Below are 26,143 nucleotides of genomic sequence, written 5' to 3' on the forward strand. Positions count from 1 at the left end.
ATGTGACTAGCATTGTTCCTCTCCATCCCTGGCATCCAAAACAGTACCACCAATAAATACCTGGGACTGGACTGATGGGATGGCAAACATTTCTAAATCATTTGTGAAATATAGTTAGCACTGGAATTTATGGCATCCCAAAAAAAAAGGGTGTTGCGGTTGGCGGGTGGGCTGGTGAAAAGCAGTATGTTAGTGACAGTATTTCCTAATTCCACACACAGCCTGCTGTTTTAATAAATCCATCAATCACAAAAAGCTCTCCTGAGAAACTACATTCTTTAGGTTTCCTTAAATATCAACAACCTAAGATAAAGATCTCTTTTCTATAATCAATACATGAGAGGGCTCTAACTGTAACCGAGTTTCCGCCGGTGCCAGATCAACAAAACCATCAGGGTAGGACCAGCACCTTGGAAGTCCATTCCCAGGAAGCTCTCAGGTTCATGGGGAAGGCAGGGCTCCCGGGCCACCCTAGGCTGAGCCCCAGGAGCTGTGCTGTAAGCCTGGCTCCTTCAGGGTCTCACACAGCCTCAGTTCCTCTGTCTAGACTATAGCCTCTGCTGAGCCAAGCTGTGTCTCTGGAGCTTAGTTTAAATAGGGGCAGTGGGCAGGAACTACTTTTCAGACAGCATCATAACACTGCATGCTACGATCTTTACACCAGCAACCTTGAGCTTTCCTGCCCTTTAGTATACTGAGCCAACCTTGGCGATGAATACAGAGCCAGGCGGACCTGGATTTGAGTTCTCATGCTACTGCTTATCAGCTGGGCAAGTTTCTTAACTTTCTTGAGCCCCAGTTCCTCTGAGGTGAAATTGGGATTAAGTGATACAATGCATGGGAAGCACAGAACAGGGTGGGCAGTTCTCTTCCTTGACAGTTTCTAAGGTATGATGTAGAAGCAAGTACACAGGCTCTGCGGCCAGACTAACTGGCTTCACATTCTGGCTCTAAGCAGAGCGGTGCAGGCCAGTGCCTCCCAAAGACAAAGCAGCTGGAGAACTGAGTACAGCAAAAGCAGACCTGATGGAGGCCTCTCCTGCTGTTTCATATTACAACTCGGGCCAGCCAAAACCTCTTAAAAACTAATCTAATATACCAGTGACGAGTACCCAGGAGTTGATGGCATAGATACCTACATGTTCATAAAACACACCACCTGAAGTCACACTTAGGAAGGCTTCTAGCCTCTCTGCAATGTCCATCTCATCATTAGCACCTTTTTTGCTGTATGCTGACAGTTACTGTAAAATTAAGTATAATTTACTGGAAAATTACCCAGGTTTCAGGGAGCAGTGCATAGTGATCTGCATTTACTCATCCACCAAACAGCTACTGAGTATCCATAAGCCAGGCACTGTGCTAGGCTCTGAAGCTAGAGATGAAAGACACAGTCCCTACCCAGTAAAGACACAAAGGCAGGCCTACTCTTACTGAAGACAAATAGGAGGTGGGGAGGGAAGCACTCATGGACTTCAGGGTAGGTAGGCTGAGTGCAAGTCAGGTGGAGAAGACTCCTAGGCTTCCTTTTAATCAGCTTCTATTTAAGTCTGGGGGCTCACTTGGAGAGAAAGATGGGGTGGGAGGGGGGATATATTTTATTTATACAAAGATGTAAAGACAGGAGAATCCCACCCAGAACATGAATGCTACTCAGTCAATGCCCACAATGGATCTCAGTTCCCACCCCAATGCCCCATCTCCCACTTAAGGCCTGTGAGGGACCCTTATGAGTATGTTTTATTCTCATTTGTGGCATCAGGGCTGGAAAAGTTGCTGATCCTCGAGGTAATGAGTGGTCAACAGGACTGTTACAGTGATGAACTTTCCCACCTCCTTTCCCCAGGCTTGTATGGTTCACTATAAGTCAATGAAAGCAGAATTTACAAAACTTAATTATATTTGAAAAGTAACATTTATAGGAGAATTCACTTTGAGAGGTAGTATACTGGCAGTTAAGAGCTTAGACCTACAGAACGGACTGCTTGGGCTCAAATCCTGCCTCTGCACTTACTGTGTGATCTTGAGCAAGTAACTAAACCTTTCTGTGCCTTCATTTCTTCACTGTAAAATGGGCATAACATTCTTACTCACTGCAGGCATAGGGTAGTTGGAAGGATTAGATGTGTCATGACATGTAAAGAGCACAGAAAGAAGAGCTTGACCTATAATAAGTGCACGGTAAATGTCAGCTATTGCTATTTGAAAAAATTACCACAGAATATTTCATTTTAATAAAAGGTAATGATTTCTCCATGACTGGAAAGACTATCATTTCCAACAGAGGTAAAGGAAAGGAAAGAAGTGATATTTGAATATACACAATATACACATTTATGTGTATGGTAAGAATTTTAGCAAAGCGCTTTAGAAATGAGCAAATAGCTCAAGATGAACAATTAAATAGCATGAGATCCCGTCTTTATAGCTAGTTTATCAAAGGAAACTTGAGGTATGTTGTGGCCCCACTGAAATGAAATCAGTTAAAACAGTATGAATTTATCATCAAATTATATTTATAATCCAAACAAATGCTTTGAACAAAAGGCATTGTCTGGGACTCTGGACCCTGCTGGCTGCTAACCAACCAAATGACAGGGCAACAGAGATACAGAGAATAAACAAAACAAAGGGAAAGATAGAGAACACATATGCAAAGGGAGAAAGTAAGGCTAATGAAAGTCACAAAAATAATTCTATTCCGTTCAGTGTGGAGTTAAAGATTTTGTTTCAGGAGTAATTACAAAGAGCAGCATTTTATAGGTCTATGAAATCCAACAGACCTGGATTTTGGTCCTAGCTTTGCTGCAAAATAGTTCTGTAACCTCAGTCTTTCTGACCCTCAGGGTGACTTTCATCTATTAGAGATGGCAACATGAAGTCTCCTGACAGGACCAAAATTAGGGAACCAATCAAATCAAACTGTGAACCTCAAACAGTTTGAAAACTGTGGAATGAAAGAAGAAGCACAAACTAGAGGTTTGACCATAGAAAAACTGATCATGTAACTGAAAGGCCTCTTTCCATGAGAATTTTAACACATCCCCTGAAGTGGAGAATATTTGACGATGCTTAGAGGAAGTAACATAGGATGGCATCTAGCAGTCTATATGAAAAGAGCATCCGGACTGTCATTCATGTTTTGTTTTCTGTTGGAGATTTACTATTTTCTTCTCCATCTTCAACAAGAACCTACAAGAGCCTGTGATAGAGGAAGGAGCTTTCAGGTCCTAGATATCCAAGCGTGTGAACCCTCAGTCTGCCAGGCCTTGACTGTGACCTTGTGGCAAGGCTCTGTCTAACCCTGCTGGCCCAGAGCGTTCTCACCTATAAAGGACGTGGCTGGACCATGTAATCGCTCAGGCCTTTTCCAACTCTAAAATTCTATGAGTCCATGATTTCCCTTATTAATTTTACAACAACTAAGTATCACAAGTATTTATTGTTTGGGGAAATACATATATATATAATATACTTCTCAGTTGCTAAAGGGGCTGATTTTTTTCAGTGTCAGGGTAGATGGCAGATAAATTTTAATCAAAAGGAAAAACCCATTAACAACAAATTATACTAATTATCTCCTGCTTCTGTTGATTGAGGCAGCAAATAGTATACCATGCTATGCCGAGGACATAAGATTCTTCCTAGAATTTTCCATGGGCTCTGAGGTCATAACTCATCTGCTTTGCTGCACAGAAAATATCTAGAAATGAACAATGCCTGTATACTCTAATGTACTATTATATTGATGAATATTAAACTGGGGTATCTATCACTCTAGTGACTTTAATTAGCTCTCAAACTGATTAGTGATCAATCATCAAGTGCTCATTAAGGAGGAAAACCCAGGAACTATCTGGTAGGTGCAGGGTTGACACAAGGATTTGCTATGTGCTTTTATCTTTGACTGTTATATTTAAGTTAAAGCAGGGCATTAGTCATCTTTTTCAAAGTGCTAAATTTAACAATATTTTTTACTTGGCAATATAAATTACAATTAGTTTCACCAGATTCTGCTACTTTAATAAAAATATTTAATGAAAAATGACTCATTTATCCTAAAGAGGATAAATTGTTTTCTGCCTTCTTAGAAAGAAAATGTTTCTATTTGTAAGACAAGCAACCTATATTTATTAATCTTAATCTGGGCTAGCTCTATTTCCAGTAGACACCAGAGGCAGCTTCTAATTCAAATCTTTGAGTAATAGGCAGGGGTTATTGGTTTTGTTTATCTCGAATGAACCCTCGAAGAACACTCACATTCAGCAAAAATTTCTTGAGCCCCGTAAAATGTACCACAAACAGGCCTTGTCCTTTTTGATTCCTTTACATTCTATTACTAGAAATCCAATTATATTTTATTCTCTGTTGATTTATACTAGGTTCATCAGGATTATTTTTCATGAGAGCAATGAACAATTTGGTATAATATCTGCCCACTTCACAATGATCAGAGATTTTTAACATGAAATAAATGTCATTTTATCCAGGAACTTCTAATTTTGCAGAAGATATTTTCCTTTCTTGTCTCTCAAGCACTCCATTTGTAGTGGGGTAAAGAGAAATTGGTAAGGGCAGAGGATTTGAACAAAGTCCAGCTTAATATTCCCTTTATTCTGACATGAATGATTTGCTAATACTCTGGCAATATTCAAGCACATGGAGTTCCCTGCACAGGCAATGCCCTTTCACGCATCTGTGCTTTCCCTCACACACGAATTGCTTTTTTGGAAGGCCCTTCCCACCCTTCCTTTGTCATAAAATCAGGTGTCAGCTTCTCCAGGAAGCCCTCGGGAGGTTTACACAGAGCTGTGGAGACCTCTATCTCGCCCAGCACCCAACACCATACATGGAAATATCTCACAAGTCTAACTCATTGATGACAGGGCTGTTTGCCATCAATATATTAACAGGACCTGTAAATTTATTGAAAGGCTCCTCCCAGCCTCTCTGGACGCAACAGAGATGATCCTCTAATAATTTTAGAGCTGAGGCAACCATGCTTTTAGTACTTTCCATTTAACTGACTTAGAGACAGGGAACAGATTCTGAGATTTGGGACAAACGCTGAATAATGGCATTCCATAAATCCTAGAAACTTATAAATCACAAACCCTCTCCATACAAGTGCTGCGCAGCCACTCTACAAAGGAGGAGAGCACCGTCTTAAAAGATAACCTATTCCATTTCTCAACAGATCTAATGGTTAAATTCAGGAATCAGACTGCCTAGATCCTTGTTTTGCCTTTTATCACGTTCCACAGTTTTCTCACCTGTAATTAGGAATAAGAATCATACCTCTAAGGTTGTTGTGAAGATAAAATGAATTAATACATGCCAAGCACTTGCAGTGGTAACTGGCAAACAGTGAGTGTTTCATGGTTGCTACAAAAATTATAAAATACCACCCCCCCCATCATATCTTGAAAGCCCACAATAGCCTCAGCCAGTGCTCAGGGTCAATGCTCACTTGTTTACTCTCACACACCTGAAGGTTGAGAGCAGAAGCATGGTCTTTGTTCTACGCATCAAAGAAACTGAGCTGCAAAGAGCCTTAATCCTTGCCCAACAAGTCAACAGAGAAAGTCAGTGATAGGGGAGGTCATCAGAAAGTCCTTGTTTCAAAAAGCGTTTTCATACGAAGTCTTCAGAGGCCCTGAAATACAAGTTTAAGCTACTGAAAGAATAATACCCACAAATTGGCACTTGGAATACATATTAACCAGGGCCATAGTGAACACAGTGGCAGCAGAAGTGGTGAAGGGATAGTTTCAAGCAGTTGGCAACGTTGAGGGGGAAAGTACATGTATAATGAAAGGCCAACAAATTTACTAGAATTTCAAAGTCACCTGCAATTTTAAATCATTAATTCTTTTCAGGGAAATGTTTCACATGTCTTCAACATTACACATGTGTATTAGACATTTAAGTTATACGGTTTAGTATATGAAATACTTAAGCTGAGGACACCAGACACTTGGAATTTTAAAACCATAAAAGACCTGAAACCCTTGGAATTGTAGCATCAACTAAAATGGAAAGAATGACATGGAATCCTTTTCTTTTAATGGAAAATGGTTTAGAACTTGACACATAAACCTGTTTCTCAAATCCAGTACCTCTCACTCCATTTATTAAAAAGAAGAGAGAAAAAAAGAAGAAAGGTGAGAGGCCTTTGTTAATCTATGCAAGAAAGATTTTTGAGCTTTCAAATTGCTTTTGACCAGATGTCTAACCATTTTTTGCTGCCTATGTCGTTTAGAATCTCATTTGGTACTCTCCTGAAATCTTTCAACTTCTGATTTTTTTCCTTTCTCTCTAGATATGGCTCCAGAGGGAAATTCTATGAATATGCCTTGTGTTCATCCTAATTGTATGCCTTGGCTCACATTGCTCCTATTGCCTCAAAAACCTTCCCCAGCTTCTCTCCATCTGTCCTACTCGTAAAATCCTGTCCATTTTCAGACCCTTTCCTCTCTGAATTTTTCTTAATCCTCAGGGTGGACCTCTCTCTTTGGAACTCCAAAGCCCTCTAGCTGAACCTTTCTGTTGGTACATAATGGTCTGCCTTAAGTTATAATCACCATTAAAAAGGGAGTACTGGGACTTCCCTGGTGGCGCAGTGGTTAAGAATCCGCCTGCCAATGCAGGGGATATGGGTTCAAGCCCTGGTCCGGGAAGATCCCACATGCCGCGGAGCAACTAAGCCCGTGTGCCAAAACTACTGAGCCTGCGAGCCACAACTACTGAGCCCTCGTGCCACAACTACAGAAGTCCGTGCACCTAGAGCCCGTGCTCTGAAACAAGAGAAGCCACCGCAATGAGAAGCACGCAGCGGCAACGAGAGTAGCCCCCGGTTGCTGCAACTAGAGAAAGCCCGTGCTCAGCAAAGAAGACCCAACGCAGCCAAAATTAAATTAATAAAATAAACAAATCTATTTAAAAAAAGGGAGCACAGTGTGCGAGCTGAGCCTTTTGACTCTGCTTGGTCTGAGACTTCCTGGCTGTGTGACCTTGGGCAAAGTACTTAACCTTTCTGTGCCTCATCTACCCTGTAGGTCCCTTGGAAAAATTTAAAGAGCTAATTATGTAAATTGCTTAGAATAGTACCAGATAAAGGTTAGTTGTTGCTATTTAGTCCTTGTTTAGCTTTTATTTGCCAGACTTCTGGTACTGTCTTGCCTAAAGCTCCCAGCACAGTAGCACATACATAGTAGGGCCCTATTTACTAATTTGAATTAAAATAAAAACCTGGGTTACAGTTCCAACCTGGGACTTTAATCACTTAATCTGAGTCTCCGTGGTGGTCTCCCTAAATGAGGAGGTTAATTTGATCATTTCTAAAGGCCCATTCAGCACTAAAATTCTATCAGATAATCATGTGAGTTAAGATATGTTGAAATGGATCACCCAGCTCAACAGATTTAGATCTTCATTCCCTTCACATGATTTTTACATTTCTACTGGCCAACATTTCTAGTCCATTTTGAGACAATAAATCTAAGGAAAATGCCCATGATTTATTCTATGTATATGTATTATATATTTGGTTTTGATGAATAATGATAAACAAAGCTAAGTACCTTAATTACCCAATACAAATGAAACATTCTGATTGTTATTTAAGCATTCTAATCATTTAAAAGTCATACTACTATATTTCAGAATGTAATAGCTTGGATAAAATACTCTGAGAAGGATTCTTGATATGAAACATGCTTTAGAAATGTTTTGTTTTTACTAAACTATACTTTCTAACACTTTTTTGTTTTTTCATTTCTAAGCCAAATAATTGTTTTTGGTTCATATTGCTCACTTCTTTTAAAAGACAGTTTTATTTGTAGTTCATAAGCACCAACCATAACTAATTCTCAAATCTCAGAGAGAAAAGAAAAATTCCAAGCAGGAGCTAGCGGCATTTCACCTCATTAATTAGCAGGGTACCCTAAAAGACATCTACATATAAAGATCTTATCAAACAGATGTCCTGGGGGGGGTAATAAATTAGGAGTTTTGGATTAACATACACATTACTCTATATAAAATAGATAACCAACAGGGACCTACTGTATAGCACAGGGAACTATACTCAAAATCTTGTAATAACCTATAATGGAAGAGAATGTAAAAAAAGAATATATATAGTATGTAAACAACTGAATCACTTTTCTGTACACCTGAAAACAACACAACATTGTAAATCAACTATATTTCAATAACAAATTTTTTTTAAATAAAAAAAACAACAGCTGTCTTTAGAGAGTCTTCCAATGGAAATTTTATTAATCTCAATCGTTTTGGCAGGAAAATGAATCCAGGTTAAACTATCGAACCTGGTCTCTAAAGTCAGTCTGTGTCAAGGCCAAGATTAGAATTCAGAAGTTGGCAGGGAGTCATGTGATCCCAATACCTCTCTTTCTTTCCATCTAAGTGTCTAGTAATAAAGCCAGGGCAAGGATATATGGAAACACTTTGTCAGCCCAGGATCTCTAAATAGACTGCTTTTTAAAAAAGTTTTCCAGGTGGCATCACGGAGCATGTGGTATTCCAGAGAAGTTTTCATTTTGGGGAGCCTTTTACATATCCTTTACGCCTTATTTCTCTTTGTTCAGTGTTTTGTTCCGAGACCCAGACCTCTTTGTAGTCCCTCTCAAAGCAATGAATTTGCATTTTCACTACATAAATGTATATTTCAAATACTTCAAATGCCCTTGAGCTAAAATAAATACTTAACCAAAACAAAACAAAATAAAAAAACCAAAAACCTCTTTGAGGCACAGAGAAAAATCTTCCGATAGGACATGGCAAGTATCTTGGGCTTTTTCAGAATGACCTTTCAACCTTGCCTGGGGCACGTTTCTTCTTCTAGAAGAATGCATTAGCTCCTGGTTTGTGGGAGGCTCACAAAGCCAGCCAAGGAAGCTTTCCTCAGCAGTCCTCAGAGGTGGACTTTTCTAAGAAGGGCTTGAAATAATAAAGTGTCTTCCCTCCCATCTCCTCTAAAAATAATTAGCTTTTCATTTTAACATTTTAAACTGGTTCAAAGATATGTAAAGGCCAGCATGGATATCTGTGTGCATTCAGAAACCGTGTTTTCCAAATAACTCCTGTACAAGAGGCTCAGAAGACTTGGGTTTGTACTGGGACAGCTTCTATTCTCTATTTACATTTGTTAGGCAAATTAGAGCTAGGGCTCAGAAGGGAGAAAACAAACGTGCATGGAATAGCCAGTAATGGATACTTAGCACTAATCACCATGTGAGAACACACAGCTAAACAGGTGGTGTTGACACGTATAACACTAAAGCTATAAGAAAAGCTATGTTTTAAAGAGGCAGCCCTCCAAATGAACATATCCTAATATTAAAGCTGAGTGTGCAAACCCAAAGCTGTTTGGGTTTGCCCATTTTGTAACCCACATCAACAATCTGGAAAGCTCAATCAAGTTTTTACAAGTGGCAATCAGTGCATGCAGTGTAAAAGTTTCAACTCTTGAGTTTTACCTATTAGATCAGGCTCCACCCTTCTTCTCCCCACCTGTCCTGCACATCCTTCACTAAGGCAGCTGTGCAGTGGGGAACTGATGGGCCTTGGGGATGGAACTGGGCTGAGATTTTGGAGCATTCATTTACTATCTGTGTGACCCTGAGCTAATTATTTGAAGCCCCGGCTCCCATTAGTAACCTTGGGATTAGGAATACCTGCCTCATAGGACTGCTGTGAGACATGAATGGGATCCTGCATGTGCCTCATGGTAAGGGCTGGATAAATCTTCATTTTCTCAGTTCTTTCCTCTTAATTTAATGGAATTTGAAGATGGATTATCTCTTGACTCTGGCTAGCCATGTGTGTCACTGATGTACGGAGAGAGTAATCGTCAATTACACATAATTAACAATCAATTTCACGTGGATTTACCATGACATCTGTGTTAATCTCCGTTAGAATTTGCTTACTGAGGATGGTAAGCGCCTTGTTTTTCAAAACACTGAGTATAATGCTGTAAAACCTAGGCAAAGTAAAGAAATATTAACATAGGACAAATAATTGTTTTTCCCCTAAAATACAGCATAACCTTTTGAGATTTCGGTATGAGGGGACAGGCTTAACACTTCAAACCACTGTTTTATGATGAGCCCTTTACCAGACTGATGAAGGCAAATTTTGGTTTGAATGTTCCTTTTAACCTTTTGTGTCACCATTTTTCCATTTTTGCCTTTTCACTTCTCCACGAACCCAGTCACAGCCCTGTTCACATTTACTATTGATTTGGTTTTCTTACAGGAAGTTACCATCCTTTTTCTTTTTGTACAAAACTAATATATACTGATTATAAGGAAAAACCATGTATATATATAAAAACCATCTGAAATTACTATTAATGTCATCCCTGATCTCCACCTTTACTCTGAGAGGCAGACAAGGAGCTGTTGCCATCCCCACTTCACCGATGATGAGGAAGATGACAATGACGATGAGGATGACACTAACTACCTACATTTAATAAGCATTTACTATGTGCCAGGCACTGTTCTGAATGCTTAATCTGTATTAACTCAGCTTTATTTTTTCTCTTAGCACGTACACCTGCCATACTATATATTTATTTGTTTATTGTCTGTTTCTCCTCCCTAGAATATGAATGCCCTGAGAGGAAGTAACATGGTCTGTTTTTATTCACATCTATTATACATCCCCAGTACATCTACAAGTGCCTGGCATGGTAGGAGGCATTCAAAAACTGTGGAATAGATAAACTAGTTTTCCTAACAACATGGGTGAGCCTTATCCAATACATTGAGGGCCTGAATAGAATAAAGAGCTGAGTAAGAGGAATTTGTTCTCTCTGCCTGTCTTCGAGGTGAGACATGGTCTTCTGCTTTGGACTTGAACTCGGGCTGGAACTTACACCATCAGCTCTCCTGGTTCTCAGGCCTTTGGACAGACTGGAATTACCTTCTGGCTCTCCAGCTTGCTGCCTGCTGATTTGGGGACTTCTCAGCCTCCACACCGCACGAATCAACTCCTTATAATCAATTTCTCTCCCATATCTATCTCTATCTATCTATCTATCTATCTATCTATCTATCTATCTATCTATCTATCTATCTATCTATCTATCTAATCTCCTATTGGTTCTGTTTCTCCCAGACTAATACAGATGCCCAGATTGGCTAAGTGAGCTGAGATTCAAATTCAAGTTCGATGTGAGTCCAGTCAATTCTGTTTCCTTAAAGTACAGCAGTCTCCCTGCTTTCTTAACCCTACTTTAGTTCTCTCTCACATGTTAAACTGAAAAGGAAGTTAATTAGTGGATTAGACTTAGAAAGGGAATTTGAAGATCTTGGTTCACTCTTACTTTTTTAGCCCAATGAGTCCCATCTGTTAGATCTTTTTTTTTAATTTTAATTTTTTAGTTTTTTCTGTTGTTGGTTTTGTATTTTTTCTTTTTATTTCTTTTTCCTTCTTGTTAGATCATTTAAATTAACATTTCTAAGAAGTACAGGTTGCCAGTGAGGCAAATGTTCAATTTTTCACCTATGTTTTTGTTAAAGCAACATTAATGCCACTGATTTAAAAAAATACAAAGGAGCAAGTGATAAATGGCTTAGGTGCTTTGTGTTGTTAGGGTGGCATTAACATTTAGAGATCTTTGTTAGAGAATGGTTTCCCAAAACTATGGCAAGAGAGATAAAATGACAGACCTGCAGAGGCTCTGGAGCCAGACCTGGACTTGAGATCCCACTCTACTACTTATTGTGCAACCTGGGCAAGCCTCTCTGAGCCTTAGTTTCCTCATCTGTGAAATGGGGATAATGATAGTAACTGCCTCATAGAGACACTGTGAGGATTACATAAAATAATGCATGTGCTTAGCGCAATAACTAGCCATATATAATAAGCATTTAATAAATGTTAGCTACTTTGAAAGGCATGGCTAGTTACCTAAAAAATATCTCCCTTTCTCTCTCAAATTAACAAAATCCTCAATTTTTAACTGGCTATCAACGAGCTGGCCAACTAAAAGACTATAACTCCCAGACCTCCTTGAAGCCTGGTGAGACTGTGTTTCTAAGTTCTGGCCAATGAAATGTATATGAAAGTGTTATATGGAACCTTCATTAAGTCTTCATAAGAGACAGAGGGCCTGCCCTTCTTTCCTTTCTCCATTCTGTTGGAGTCTCCTTTCTCCATTTCAGGAAAGCAGATGTAATGGCTGGAGCTCCAGCAACTATCTTGAACTCTAAGAACAAAGATACAATTATGTTTCTCTGAACAGTGTATTAGGAGGAGTCTGATTCTTTTGATGGCTTTATGTAACCTCCATACCAGTCCTGTGCTGCCAACCTCTGAACTTCTTTTATGTGAGAGAGAGGTTAAACTTCTATCTTGTTTATGCCATTATTCTGAGTACCTCTGTTACTCAAGGCCCAAGTAATCCTAACTGCTGTGGCTGGCCCATGTGGTAGGTTCAAAACCACTTTGAGGCCCTGTTTCTGTAAATAAAGGCAAGGGTGAGGCAGAAATATAGAAAAGGGGATGCATGTCTTCAAAGCCTTTCCTCTCCTTCCAGATGACACTCAGATGCCACCATCCGCTCTCTCCTGCTCAGAGGTCCAGGCTTTCATGCCCCATGGATACAACCCGTTCTCAAAGAATCTGATAAAACTCGGTTCATTTTAAGGTAAAAACGATCATAAGGCATCTCTTTCTATTTGTCCTGGGCATTTGCATTTTATTTAAGACAAAGCCTTCTGATAGAATGTTTGGAATAATCAACAGACCTGTGAGAGAACTATTTTGGGGCAGGGAAGCCCACACATAAGGCTACTGCCCACCACTAAGGTTGGACTATAATTTAATAAAAAGCACTCCTCTGGTTTAAGGAAGTTAATGTACCTCTCAAAAAGGAGCTCACCTTCAACTCCCAAGGAGTATCAAGGGTTGAAAGGGAGGAGTGAATATTTGTTTGAAAAGGCAATTAAATAGCATCCTCAATTCCCTCAGGCTACATATTTTACACGTTACTTCAACAATCATTATTACGTCATCACTTGAAAAAAATTCTATGCATGATGCAACTCAGAAGGTAATTTATTCGTGACCAGTCAGTGGTTGAATAAAGAACCTAAACCACATTCCCCCAACCCTTGGTCCCCTGTTCAAACACTGCTCACTTTTTCTTCCTTTCTGAATGTAAACTGAATATATGTAATGGATAGATTTCATTTGAACATGACAGAATTTATGTATCTGAATTTAAATTGCAAGAGAGACCATCTTTCAGAGTAAAAAGTGTGTGTGTGTGTGTGTGTGTGTGTGTGTGTGTATAATAAGATAGTCTTTCCCCACAGAACATGACATCTGACCTCAAATATGCATGCTCTCTGGTTTGGTTAAAGTAAAATAATCTCCCAAGAGCTCAAAGTGATCTACAGACTACCTAATGAAAACCTCTTTGCCTGTCTCCTCTATGCCTTGATTCCTCAACTGATTCAGAGATTAAATGACTGACAGGGTTATTTAAACTCTGGTGACCTTTTCTAGAATCTGGCTCCTTTAGGCTTTCAGACTGATACTGATGAGACATTTGAGGAGTTATCAACTTACTTGATTCAACTATAGAGTCTCCTAGATGTCTAATTCCACTTGATAGGCTGAATCCAGGAGAAATTTCTCTATACACATCCCTCACTGAGATAAAATTTTCATGACATTCTACCAGATTTTCTTGTATTCAACAGTCAAATTTATCTTTGCCAGTGTTGCTCTGACTAGTATTACTAGTTCCAGACCATAAACAACAGGCTCTTGTTTATGATGCCATGACAACCAGCAGATTTATTTTTTAAAGTATTAGAGACTGATTTATATTTCTAGGTAAAACAATGCCCAAGCAAAGGGAACCACAAGGAAAGTGCCATGAAGCCCTCATCTTAAAATAGTGCAATGGAAGAAGACAGAATTTCTTCTGTGGAAGTCTCAGAGGCACAATGCTGATTCAACTTTTAAATTCTACATCCAGGATTTCTAGAAATGGTTGATACCTTAGGTTATCAGAAATTAATAAATCACACCAAGCGTGGGCTAATAAATGGCCTTTTATGTGGATATGACCTTATAACATGAGGCTTTTGCACATAAAGTTAAAGGTTTCTGAAGGAGGAACAAGCAATTAGAAACTGTCAAGTTAATTCAAAAGCACAGGCGTAGCAAACATGCTGCATAAAAACAAATTTATCACACATGTAGAAAAAAGCTAGAAAGTGGATTTTATAAGAATATCACTCATTTTATAAAGTTTAAAACTATAGGTTCTTTTAATTAGCAAGTATCAGTGGAGCATTAAAAACAATTTAATTCACAAAACTGTATTTTACACACTTGCTTTTTAGGAACAAATGAATTTGTAAATCAAGAAACATATTTTAATAATAAGTTTCAGGTTTAATTTGCCTGTAAAGAAAAATTCAAATAATCTTGTGTAATGAAAATGCAAATATCTATAGTTAGAACAAATTAACATTACTCAGTTCTTGTTATGTTGTTCTCTTTTAAAATAAAAACTCGTCAAATTCCTCCAGAAGGAATATGTATTTAATAATATGATCATTAATTGTAAAACAAAATATACATAGGCATATGACTAATCATTGATTTTGTTTTTTTAATAGTTAATCATTTAATTTCTTCTGATTATATGCATTAACCTGAAAAAACTTCAATTCAGAAAAGCAAACTATTGCCAAGAAGGAAAAACAGATACCCCTCCCCGTCAATATTCTGGAACTGAATATATGAAGAGATCACATATAATCCAACCATGTAAAAACATTCTTTTTGGGACAACTATAGTCCAGTTTCTGAAAGTGTTCTGACTGCATATAAATATTTACTTGAAACAGTCTCGTGCCATCTATCCACTCGGTTCCACATTTCAACCAGACAAGCATCCATCAACACTCTAGCTTGGAATGAGTTCTAATAAGAGAAGTGTTTCTGCAAACCAGAATTCTAAACCAAAGATTTTTCCAAAAGAAAGATTACATGCTTACCGTATAGAGCTCGTTAAGAACCTTCATTAAATCCTCATGAAGTTGGAATGCAATCTCTTTGCTCTGCAATGAGAAAAAATTAACAATATTAAAAACTGTAACAGAAACTTGCTTCTAGATGATTTAACATCTTAAGAAGTCCACTGGGCTTCCCTGGTGGCGCAGTGGTTGAGAATCTGCCTGCTAATGCAGGAGACACGGGTTCGAGCCCTGGTCTGGGAAGATCCCACATGCCACGGAGCAGCTGGGCCCGTGAGCCACAGCTGCTGAGCCTGCGCGTCTGGAGCCTGCGCCCCGCAACGGGAGGGGCCGCGATAGTGAAGGGCCCGCGCACCGCGATGAAGAGCGGTCCCCGCACCGCGATGAAGAGTGGCCCCCACTTGCCGCAACTAGAGAAAGCCCTCGCACGAACCGAAGACCCAGCACAGCCAAAAATAAATAAATAAAAAAAAAAAAAAAAAAAGAAGTCCACTGACTGAAAATAGAAGAATGTGTATAACACAATGGAAGGCCAGCACGACCCTGATTCAATAAACATCTTCGACCAAATGGCCCTTTCTAAATACTAGATGTGTGCACCAATGGTTACCACTGGCTGGACAGAAGCAAAGAAGTGGACAGTGTGAATGGCTCTCCCACCATCCAAATCAGACTTTATCAAGAGCGAGAAAAAGGAGGGTGAAGCACCGTGCTTGCTCAGAAGTTGAGTTGCAGAACTTAAGTCATGAAAAGATGAATTCCAGCATCTTGCTTCCCATCTCAGTATCATCACAAGGGAATTTTGCAGTGTGAGTCCCCAGAAGCTAAGTTAGAAACCAACAGGGAAATTAACTCTCCCTTTCCAAAATAACTATATGACTGACTACAAAATATTTTTTTAATTAAAGCATAGTTGATTTACAATGTGTTAGTTTCTGGTGTATAGCAAAGTGATTCAGTTATACATATACATATATATATGTGTGTGTATATATATATATATATATATATATATATATATATATATATATGTTCTTTTTCAGATTCTTTTCCATTATAGACTATTACAAGACATTGAATATAGTTCCCTGTGCTATACAGTAGGATCTTGTTGTTTATCTATTTTGTATATAGTAGTTTCTGTCTGCTAATCCCCAACTCCTAATTTATCCCTCCCCACCTCTTTCCCCTTTGGTAACCATAAGTTTGTTTTCTATGTTTGTGAATCTGTTTCTGTTTTATAAATAAGTTCATTTACATCATTTTTAAAGATTCTACATATAAGGGATATCATATGATACTTGTCTCTCCCTTTGACTGACTACAATTTTAATTTTAAGAAAACACTTTCAAAGTAGTGAGTTGGTAAGGCCACTTATGCTCCACATACTTTTTGCCTCTGCATTTATTATTGTTATTTTTTCATTAAGACAAAAAAGAGAGTTTTACTTTTCCACTCAGTGGGTAAATGACAGCATTTAAGATATTCTTCCCTAGGCTAATTCTGAGGGTTTGACAGAGGAGTATTTGAATATTTTTTTTCAGCAAAATCTGTTAGTTACTTTAAAGGAAATCATATATCCAAATTACTTTTCTTTTTTTTTTCCTATTTTGAGTTCAGTATTTAGTCAGGTACAGAAAATGGAAAAAAATGTGTAGCATGGCTTAATCTATAGTTTGAGACAATAACAACAACATCCATGGTTCATTTATGTGTCTCCCACTGGGCTGTCAGGACTGGGAGTAAGGGCCATATCTTTAACAGCTCTGCGACCCCAGAGTCCTGCACAGTGCTTGGGCACGAGGCCAGAACTAGGGTGAGGCAAGTGAGGTGCCGAGGGTATGGAATTTAAGAAGACACTAGTCCAGGTCCCACTTGGGCACAAAGGAAGCTTCCAATCAGCACTTGCTAAATGAATCTGTACATAAGTTGAAATACAGTTGTTTGTGTGATTTGCTGAAGTAGTTACTGCCTTTGGTGAAGGCTGGCCACTGGTGAGAGGGCAGAAAAGAAAGGCCCATAGACCACCCTTAATAAAATCAGAGGATCTAGATGAAACACAGTCCGTCTGCCAACACTAGGTCATTGGGTTAGGCCTCCCTTAAAAAAGGCCACATGTGCTGAAGCAAAAATTTGTGAACATAAAATAGTGTGGGAAGATGACATCAGAGCAATAGCTAAACTTCGAAAAATTCAAGTTCGTTAGTTGCATTCGTCCCTGGGTTTTCTTGGAGTGATAAAGGGTGCTGGTGTTTATCGAGCTCTGAAAGATTTAAAATCCCTACACTTGGGTTAGAGATTTTATGTTTTGCTGTGTCCTTGCTATGTGAAGAGGTTGGTTAAGAATTACTGAAGGGTGAAAGGAAAGTCACAAGTGAGCAAATGAAGCCAACTGAAACTCATTTTATTTCCCTTAAATCTTGGCTATTCTGACTGTATACATTACACTGCAATCTCCTATGACTTCAGCTTGGTGTTATTTTAATATCATATTTCATTCAAGGATCTGAGCTACCAATTCAGAACTCTCTAATGGGATCAAAGGCTACCAAGTAACTCTGCTCAGCTGCCCACATTTCAGGTAGCAAGTCCAAAAAGAAAATATTTCTTGGCTAAGACTTTAGAACAATAACCCCCAAAATCCCTTAGGTCCAATTAACTGCAAGCCAAGAATATTTAGGATCAGATTGAACACTTGGGTTCGGGGCGATAAGGGCCTGCTAAACCAGCCAAGTCAAATATCTTACAACAGCAAAAAGGTTCTTTGTACATTTCACATTTTACAAGATTTCAGGTAATGAGGTAGAGGAAGTCTGGCAAAACAGACACACTGTTCTCTGCTGAGCACACTCTCACATTTTTGGTTCACCTTTCCTCAGAGGCCCTGAAATATAAAAAAAATCTGTCTGGGAGGCAGTATAGAATAACACTTCAAAGCAAGGACTCTGGAGTCAGAATGCTGGGACTGAAGTCTCAAAGGCTTTTGGACTCCCCTGTGCCTGAGTTTCCAGATCTATAAAAGGAATGTAGTCATGGTACCTATGTCATAGGGTTGATGAGAGCATTAACCAGATGACACATACACAGAACTCAGAATGGTACCTAACACACAGTAAACATCCCACAAATGTTATAATTATTTAATTCTTTCCCAGACACTGTAACGGTTAACTCCCTTGAGTGAAAAGCCCACATCGTATTCTTCCTTCTTCTGGTCTCTATGGACACTTATTCCATTGACTTCCACATAGGAGGTGCTTGGCAGATACTGGTTGAATTGAACTGGATATCCTTCACCCCACTCCCCATTACCCTGGCCTTTAGATCCACCCAAGTGACCCCTGATTTGGAAGGGCCTCAAGTATTGTGCTCCAGCCCTTGAGCCCTTCTTACATCCGTACACCCTTGCCACACATGTACACTGAACTTATCTATGTTCCATTTTCGTGGGTATACTACTGGTGGTACCAGATGAATGAATCAAATACCTACTAGGAAATGGATAATTCCTCAAGCCAATGGGATAAGATATATACAACTCATGAAAGAGGCCCTTAAGGAGCCAGGCTCCAGTGGGAACTTTAAATTCTGTGAGAAGTTGGTGGCGAGTTATTTTCAGGGAGGTAGACCCCCGGCTACCCTCATGACACAGCACCGAAGATTCCGCCTAGATGTTCGCTTTGAATGACAGTCTAAACTCTCCGTGGCCTAGTCAGCAGCCTCAAAATTAACCATCTTCTCCCCGCCCTGCACCACTCCTTTTGCCTGCAAAAACTGTTAAAAGAATTGGGCTGTGCTCTGAAACGCTAGACCACGTGACTGAAGTGTGAAGCATGAATTTGCACACCCTTTTGTTCACAGATCCCCGGACCAGACAACATCAAGTCCTAGTCCGAGTGCTGGGGGCTTGGTCCCTGTCCCCATGGCACAGAAGCAACGACAAGATCACCTCATGTTATCCCCACCCCAGCTTTAAACATGTCTCCAATTTATTACAGTAACAGTGAAAAACAGTCCTTTCTTCTAAATACGACTCTGGACCCCAAGAGAAGCAATCTTTTTTTTTTTTTTTTTTTTTTTTTAAGGATTTTCTTTTTAATTAATTAATTTATTTATTTTTGTCTGTATTGGGTCTTCGGTTCGTGCGAGGGCTTTCTCCAGTTGCGGCAAGCGGGGGCCACTCTTCATCGCGGTGCGAGGACCGCTCTTCATCGCGGTGCGCGGGCCTTTCTCCATCGCGGCCCCTCCCGTTGCGGGGCACAGGCTCCAGACGCGCAGGCTCAGCAATTGTGGCTCACGGGCCCAGCTGCTCCGTGGCATGTGGGATCTTCCCAGACCAGGGCTCGAACCCGTGTCCCCTGCATCAGCAGGCAGATTCTCAACCACTGCGCCACCAGGGAAGCCCCGAGAAGCAATCTTAAAACACATCTGCCGTGGCACACAGGATGCTGACATGCTCAACTAATGCACTGAAACGCTTTAATTAGAAAATATCTGGATTATCAAACGTCCATCAAAATTCAATAGGTTAAGTATACCTCTGGATTCTATTTCATTAAAAATGTGAAAACAGTGAGAGCAGACCCTTGACCCTTGACCAAGAGCTGCTAGGTAAGAAAAAGGATACGGGTATTAAGGAAAGCAATCAATGTTCCCTTTGTACAAGAGAAAAAAATAACTTTATGAAATGATATATGCTTGAAATAAAGTATTTTTTATGTTATTTGCGATTGGCTGATTAAAATTACTTTTGCACAGGGAAGGAGAGTCCCCTCCAACTGCTTCAGGTATGGAGTTGAAAAAGCGAACAGTTTTTTTTCCCCCATTTCTGTGGGCCTATATAAGTTCAAATGATGGTAAAAACTTCTAATGCACTGCAATAGGATTCTAGGATTCTGACCCAAGGGGAAGTAAAATGGTTAGAACGTCCATTCAGTTGACATTTATTAAATGTCTCCAATGTGTAAACCCAGAGTTGAATACCAAGTCAATTTCTAATGGTTTCCTATTTATTATCGCTTTGATGTTTCAGACAATTCAAACATAAGTCCAAAATGAACAGTCCCAAAGTTTCCACCTTTTTTCATTATAAAAACGAATTAAGTGTATTGAAGAATATTGGAAAAATAGAGAACAGAAGGCCAAAACTACCACCATTATAATTTGATGGGTGTATTTCCTTCAAGTTTGTTTATCTAAACAGAGGTCTGAGTTGTAATCATTCTATAGTAATAGAGTATCTTTTTTCTACTCTGCTTTTTTCCAGTTATCATACATTTTCCCATGTACTTATATAATTTTCAGAACATTATTATTGATTAAAATAACTACCCAGTGAATGTATATTAACCATTCTTCTATTATGGTTTCCAATGTTTCCACTATTTTCCATCAATCATTCAATTACTTACTTATTCATTCAATTTCACCCATATATTTTAATCACCCTGAACTATTATCATGAATGCTGTTCTAAAGTCATATCTTGCATTTTGCGCTGTTGCCTTAGTGTCAATTCCCAGACATGAAATTACCAGGATAAAAGTATTGACATTTTAAAGACCCTGGATTCACACTGGAAGATTACTTTCTAAAAGGGTTATAATGAATTTATATCGCTTCCAGGACAATAGTGTCACTCATTTCAGAATCTGGGGTTCATCCAAGACTTGCTTCTTCTCCTTGAAAGAGAAGCCACCAATCCTATCTATTCTGGTTGATTTGTTTCTCTGTATGTCATGAGAATTTTTTTTAAAGATAAAGACCTAGGGAACTCCCTGGCGGTCCAGTGTTTAGGACTCTGCCTTTCCACTGCAGGGGGCATGGGTTCAATCCCTGGTCGGGGAACTAAGATCCTGTAAGCTGCGTGGTGCAGCACCCTCCCCTCACCAAAAAAAGATGAAGAGCTAATTATGTCCTTCCTCTGATTAAAACCCATCAACTTCTTGCTATATTCTTTTCAGGATAGAGTTACAATTTCTTAAATCACTCATAACTTCCCCTGTCAAACTAGTCTACCTTACCTTCCACAAATCTCAAACCACATCCTTTAGCCTGATCATAAGCTGCTCACTCCCAGGTTCTACTTTCACATCTCTGCCTTCCCCCATGTCGTCCCCACTGCTACAATCCTACATGCTACTACTTTGTGAAAACTTTCTTGTAACTTTACCTTGTCCTTCAAATAAAGAAATTAGACCCTCCCTTCTTTGTGACTGTATAATACATTCATTCATTATCACTTCTAGGCTGTATGATTTAGTGGTTAGTTGTTCAAACTCTAAAACTGGATGCCTGTTTTCAAACTCTCTTGTTTGTGCATAAGTTAAATAATTTTGTGAGTTTCCTCAATGGCAAAACAGAGATACCAACAGCCTCTACATCACAGGGTTTTATTGGGATGGTCCTTATTAAACACTTAACACAAAACCCAGCACACAGTTGAGTGTTAAACTGATGCCGCCCGTTATTATTACGCTCATCATGTTTCTTTTTCTCTTCATAAACAGAGGGTTTCTTTGAAAGCAGGGACTGTGTCCTAATCATTTTTGTGTTCCCAGGGCCTGCCGTGGTGCCTGGCACACTGTAGGGGCTCGATATACCTTTGACGAATGAATGGGACCCAGAGCTGAGTAAGGCATGGCTTCCTCCCTCCAGAGTCCACAGTCTCATGGAGGAGCTAGATGTGTCCCAACAGCTTCCTACACAGAGCACTGTGATAAGTGCTACACTGGGTGGACCCTGGCCAGGATCTCTCTTCCTGGAGAACAGCAGGCTTGCTCCCTGGAACCTCCCAGAAAGGGGAGAAAGGAAGGCAGAACACAGAGCATAATTAATACAACCATAATTGAGTACACTGGGCAATCGATCAAGCGATCTATATGGTTGGATTAAATGACCAATTCAGAGGGCCTCTGGCCTCTCACAGAGTTATTTTTAAAGTAAATCCACTGTGATGACCAGTCAAGGAATCCTGACCTTATGCTGAGTCAGAGTGAGACTAAGAGAGAAGGAGGAAAACCAGATTAAATATTTAATGAGAGGGTTGCAAATGGTTATATATAGTGTCTCACGCTCAGTGAGTTTTGGATGTAAATTCTGGTTAGAAGGGTCAGGCCATACCTCTACAGTGTGTGTGCTTTTAAATTTCCAAAACCTCATGTTCATGTGTCTTTATAATAATAGATTCTCTTAATTCATGTAAACTCTCAAGACAGAAGCAACAACATCCTCCAAAATGCCTAATGGAAAAATCTGGGCTGGGCTTAATGGCCTGAAGCAATCTACAATATTTATAGTGTAGTTGCACATTTCCTTTCTATCTGTCAAGGGACATGGATTTGTACTTATTAAAATCACAACTAAATATCAGTGTATGGAATTAGCCTCATGATCTACTGCATTCCCAAGGCAAAAAATAATCAACATTCTTCTAGATAAAACTCCACGCCACTAGAAAATGTGGGAAAGTTAGAAAAAAAAAAAATCATAGATACAGGGGAACCAGAACTTCATTTTGAAAACAAGACAAAACTTAACCTTAAAGGAAATATCTGGGGCATCTCTTAGAATATTTATTAATGTAATTGCTAGGCAAATGTGGCATTCGACTGTGCTCAGCCCGTGAGCAGGCAAAAGTGCAAAGTCACATACACCAGTGTCACTCATAACCACCCAGGTATAAAGAGCACTTGAACAGACAGATTAAGTAACTCAAGACTGAAATTTTAAATCCTACAGGGAATAAAGTAGATGAAACAATTATTATCATTTTCAGCTTGCATTTCCTTAAGTCTTCAAGAAACACAATTTTTCATGCTAGGGTTATTTCTCTACTCAAAATGGCGATACACTGGAAACACCATTTCAGTGCCTCAAAATGAATAATCACTTAGGCATAAATTCTCAGTAGCGGATATAAACAAACCTACCTAATTAAAATCAGAACGTGTTATGAAACTCTGGTTAAGACTGTAATATAATTAACTAAAAACTATCAGAAATATATTTCCAGACCACTTTTCAATATGCTGAACTTAACAAAAATGTAATAACTCAGCTTTATTAACAACTCCTTAATACAGTTCCTTAACAATTATCATAATAATACATCATCTTTAGTACATGAACCTGAGTCTACTAATTTATCACTAAAGACAACTGTCTTTCTCTCCTGTGACAGGTGTGACTGTGCAAAGATCCAGCGTGACCAAAAGCTCACATCTACGGCACAGTTGGCTGGGGTTATGAGTATAATCTGTGGTGAAGCAAACTAGTCCATATTGTGTAGGGAACCCATGACCTCAGTCTTAATAGCACTGTGGTAAGAAAAATCCAGGGACTGTTTACAAAACTAAATAAAGTTAAGTAGGAGATTTGCTCATTTATAAGTCATTCATTGAATTAGTAAGCAAAAGGCAGAGATTCTTTGAGATACTGATAGAAGTTCATCTATTCATGTACACACTCATGCATTCAGTCATTCATTCCACCAGTTTATATGAGTACCTTCTATGTGCCAAAGATAGAAAAGTGGTCTTACATTTTAGTGAGAGAGGTAAACAAAACAATTTCAATTCAGTCTGATTTATGCTTATTCAAACAATTTAAACCAAGTGAAATTTCTCTATATAACTCGTGAACCAAGCCCAAAATTTAAGAAACCAATCAATCTTCAGGAATTTATCCTAAATCAGAAATTTCCTTTAAAGATATATATTTATCCTAATACTAATAGTACCATCTCAGAACTACAACTCATTAATTGGTCTATAGAATTAACCATGTATTTAAGTAAAGGTAGCTTAAGGAATAGAAAAAAAACAAAAAACAAATCCCCATGGGGTAAGTGTCCTGTCCACCAAGAACTTGGTTCCTTGAATACTACCAGAGAATTTGAGAAAACACCTATGGCTAGTAGGCAAATGTACATGGGGTGACAGCCTCCTTGAAGCAGGAAAAAACAAACAAACCCCAAACCATCAACATAGGTCCAGATTATTTACTGGTCAGATTATTTAAATCTCTTTACTTCTCTGAGCTGTTTCCTCATCTGAAAAATAGAGAAGAGTCCAGTAATATACTCCCTAGGGTTCTTAGGAGGATTAAATGAGATATCCATTGTTACGTGCTTAACAAGGTGCCTGGCACGTACCAAGCACTCCATAAATGTAACTGTCATGATGCTATTATCAGCTCAGCATCATATCCTTGTTTCATTTCATGAAGTCACCCTCTATTTTTCTAAATGCTAATGTAACAGTCTACTCATAGCAACTTTCAAATCAGTATGCCTCAGATGGTCACTTCAACCTAATTCAAGATTTACTTTCTAGAATACTTGTGTTTGAGGTACTATTATACCAAGGAGGATAAAGTCTATTCCAGAGAACACCGCAAAGCTACAAGGAAGCAGAACTCTAATTCTGAGCAAGCCCTTGCTGACTTTAGACTGTTAGGTCTTCCTTAGAATAAAGTAAAACTTGTCTCCACTTAAGTTCTACCAGTCAGTCTTAACTGTTATAGACTTGTAGAGCTAGTTAATCTAAGCCATCTTCTACACAACAGGTCTTCAAATATTTGAGACAGTTACTATGTCCTAGCTAAGGCTTACTTTCTCTGTACCAAACATTCCCACTGTCTTCAACTGTTCCTTATATGACACAGTTTAAAGAAATGAAGAGAGGATTCTTTTTGCCTCCCAGATAATTTTCACTGTTTTGGAGCTAGCGGCATTAAGGACACTTTCTTTATACTTCAAGGGGCAGAAGCTAAGATCTTGGGAAGATTAGGAGGCAACACACACCTCTCAGTGACTTGCATTTGCTTGCAATCACCCTGTTTTGTGGTGGCAGTCCAAACCCACATCTGCATAGTTAAGGTAAGCCCAAGAATCCTGGAATCACTGTTAGCTTTTTTTTTTTTTTTCTCCGACAGGCTAAAGAGCCATCAGATAAAGGAGTAGAAGCCTTACAATCTGATTAGGATGGACTGAATAAGAATGTCCTGGTTTTGAATTTCCAACAGACCTTTCATAAAACAACAAAAAGCCATTTGATTCATTCTTGATCTACATGGATGAGATCTTTTTGAAGACAATATCATTATAAGTATGGAAATACTCTCTGGCCATAACTCATGGTAGAGCAAAAATCATCACCCAGATTACTAATGCACCAGCTTCCTCACTAGGTTCCCCAAGACTGGTTTCTTCTCATTCCAATTTACTCCTCACAATGCTCTCAAAAAACAAAGCTGATTATGCCATATCCCTAATGCAAAATCTCTCTTGGCTTCCTTAGTTGCTTAGATGAAAACATACCAATTCCTCAAACTGAAAATCAAAATTCTTCCATGCCTGCAGCCCTCACCCCCAACCTGCCTTTCTAGATCACAGGTAGCTGTTATCCCACTATGTACACTTTGCCATGTTATAGGCTATACTCCTAACCCCAGCCAGCTGTGTAACTGATGTGAGCTTTAGGTCCAGGCCAAAAAGAGGTGGCCTACGATGACAATTCACTTCCGTTAAGAGTTGTGGGGCTTCCCTGGTGGCGCAGTGGTTGAGAATCTGCCTGCCAATGCAGGGGACACGGGTTCGAGCCCTGGTCTGGGAAGATCCCACATGCCACGGAGCAACTAGGCCCGTGAGCCACAACTACTGAGCCTGCGCGTCTGGAGCCTGTGCCCCGCAACAAGAGAGGCCACGACAGTGAGAGGCTTGTGCACCGCGATGAAGAGTGGCCCCCACTTGCCGCAACTAGAGAAAGCCCTAGCACAGAAACGAAGACCCAACACAGCCGAAAATAAATAAATAAATTTAAAAAAAAAAAAAAAGAGAGTTGTGAAGATGGGGCCAAGAGCCCCACCTACAGTCATCTTCCCCTAGCATCATTTCCTAGATATGTGCTAGTCTTGATCAGAACCCCAGGCCCTTGTCCTGTGCTGTTCTCTACATACATATAGAAGAATGCACTTCCCCGAATTCCTCTGTAAAACCTCACCAAGTTTAAGACGTTGATCAAATGCCGCTCTCTCTGTGAAGCCTTTCTCCATTTTCCTAGGCAGTATGCCTTACTCAATCATCTGTGCATTTGTGCTCTTGGGT

The 26,143-nt window shown here is 39.4% G+C and overlaps 1 protein-coding gene across 2 annotated transcripts in view; it reads right to left on the reverse strand.

Moving 5' to 3' along the window:
• The window catches only part of SRGAP1 (SLIT-ROBO Rho GTPase activating protein 1), a 279,839-nt gene that overhangs the window by 101,808 nt on the left and 151,888 nt on the right, over nt 1-26,143 (reverse strand). For both annotated transcript variants that reach the window (XM_007179740.3, XM_007179741.3), the window contains exon 4: nt 15,057-15,119. In XM_007179740.3, coding sequence (XP_007179802.1) covers nt 15,057-15,119 — 63 coding nt within the window. The remainder of the gene's footprint in view (nt 1-15,056; nt 15,120-26,143) is intronic.

Source organism: Balaenoptera acutorostrata, chromosome 11 (genome assembly GCF_949987535.1).
Source record: "Balaenoptera acutorostrata chromosome 11, mBalAcu1.1, whole genome shotgun sequence".
Lineage (NCBI taxonomy): Eukaryota > Metazoa > Chordata > Mammalia > Artiodactyla > Balaenopteridae > Balaenoptera > Balaenoptera acutorostrata.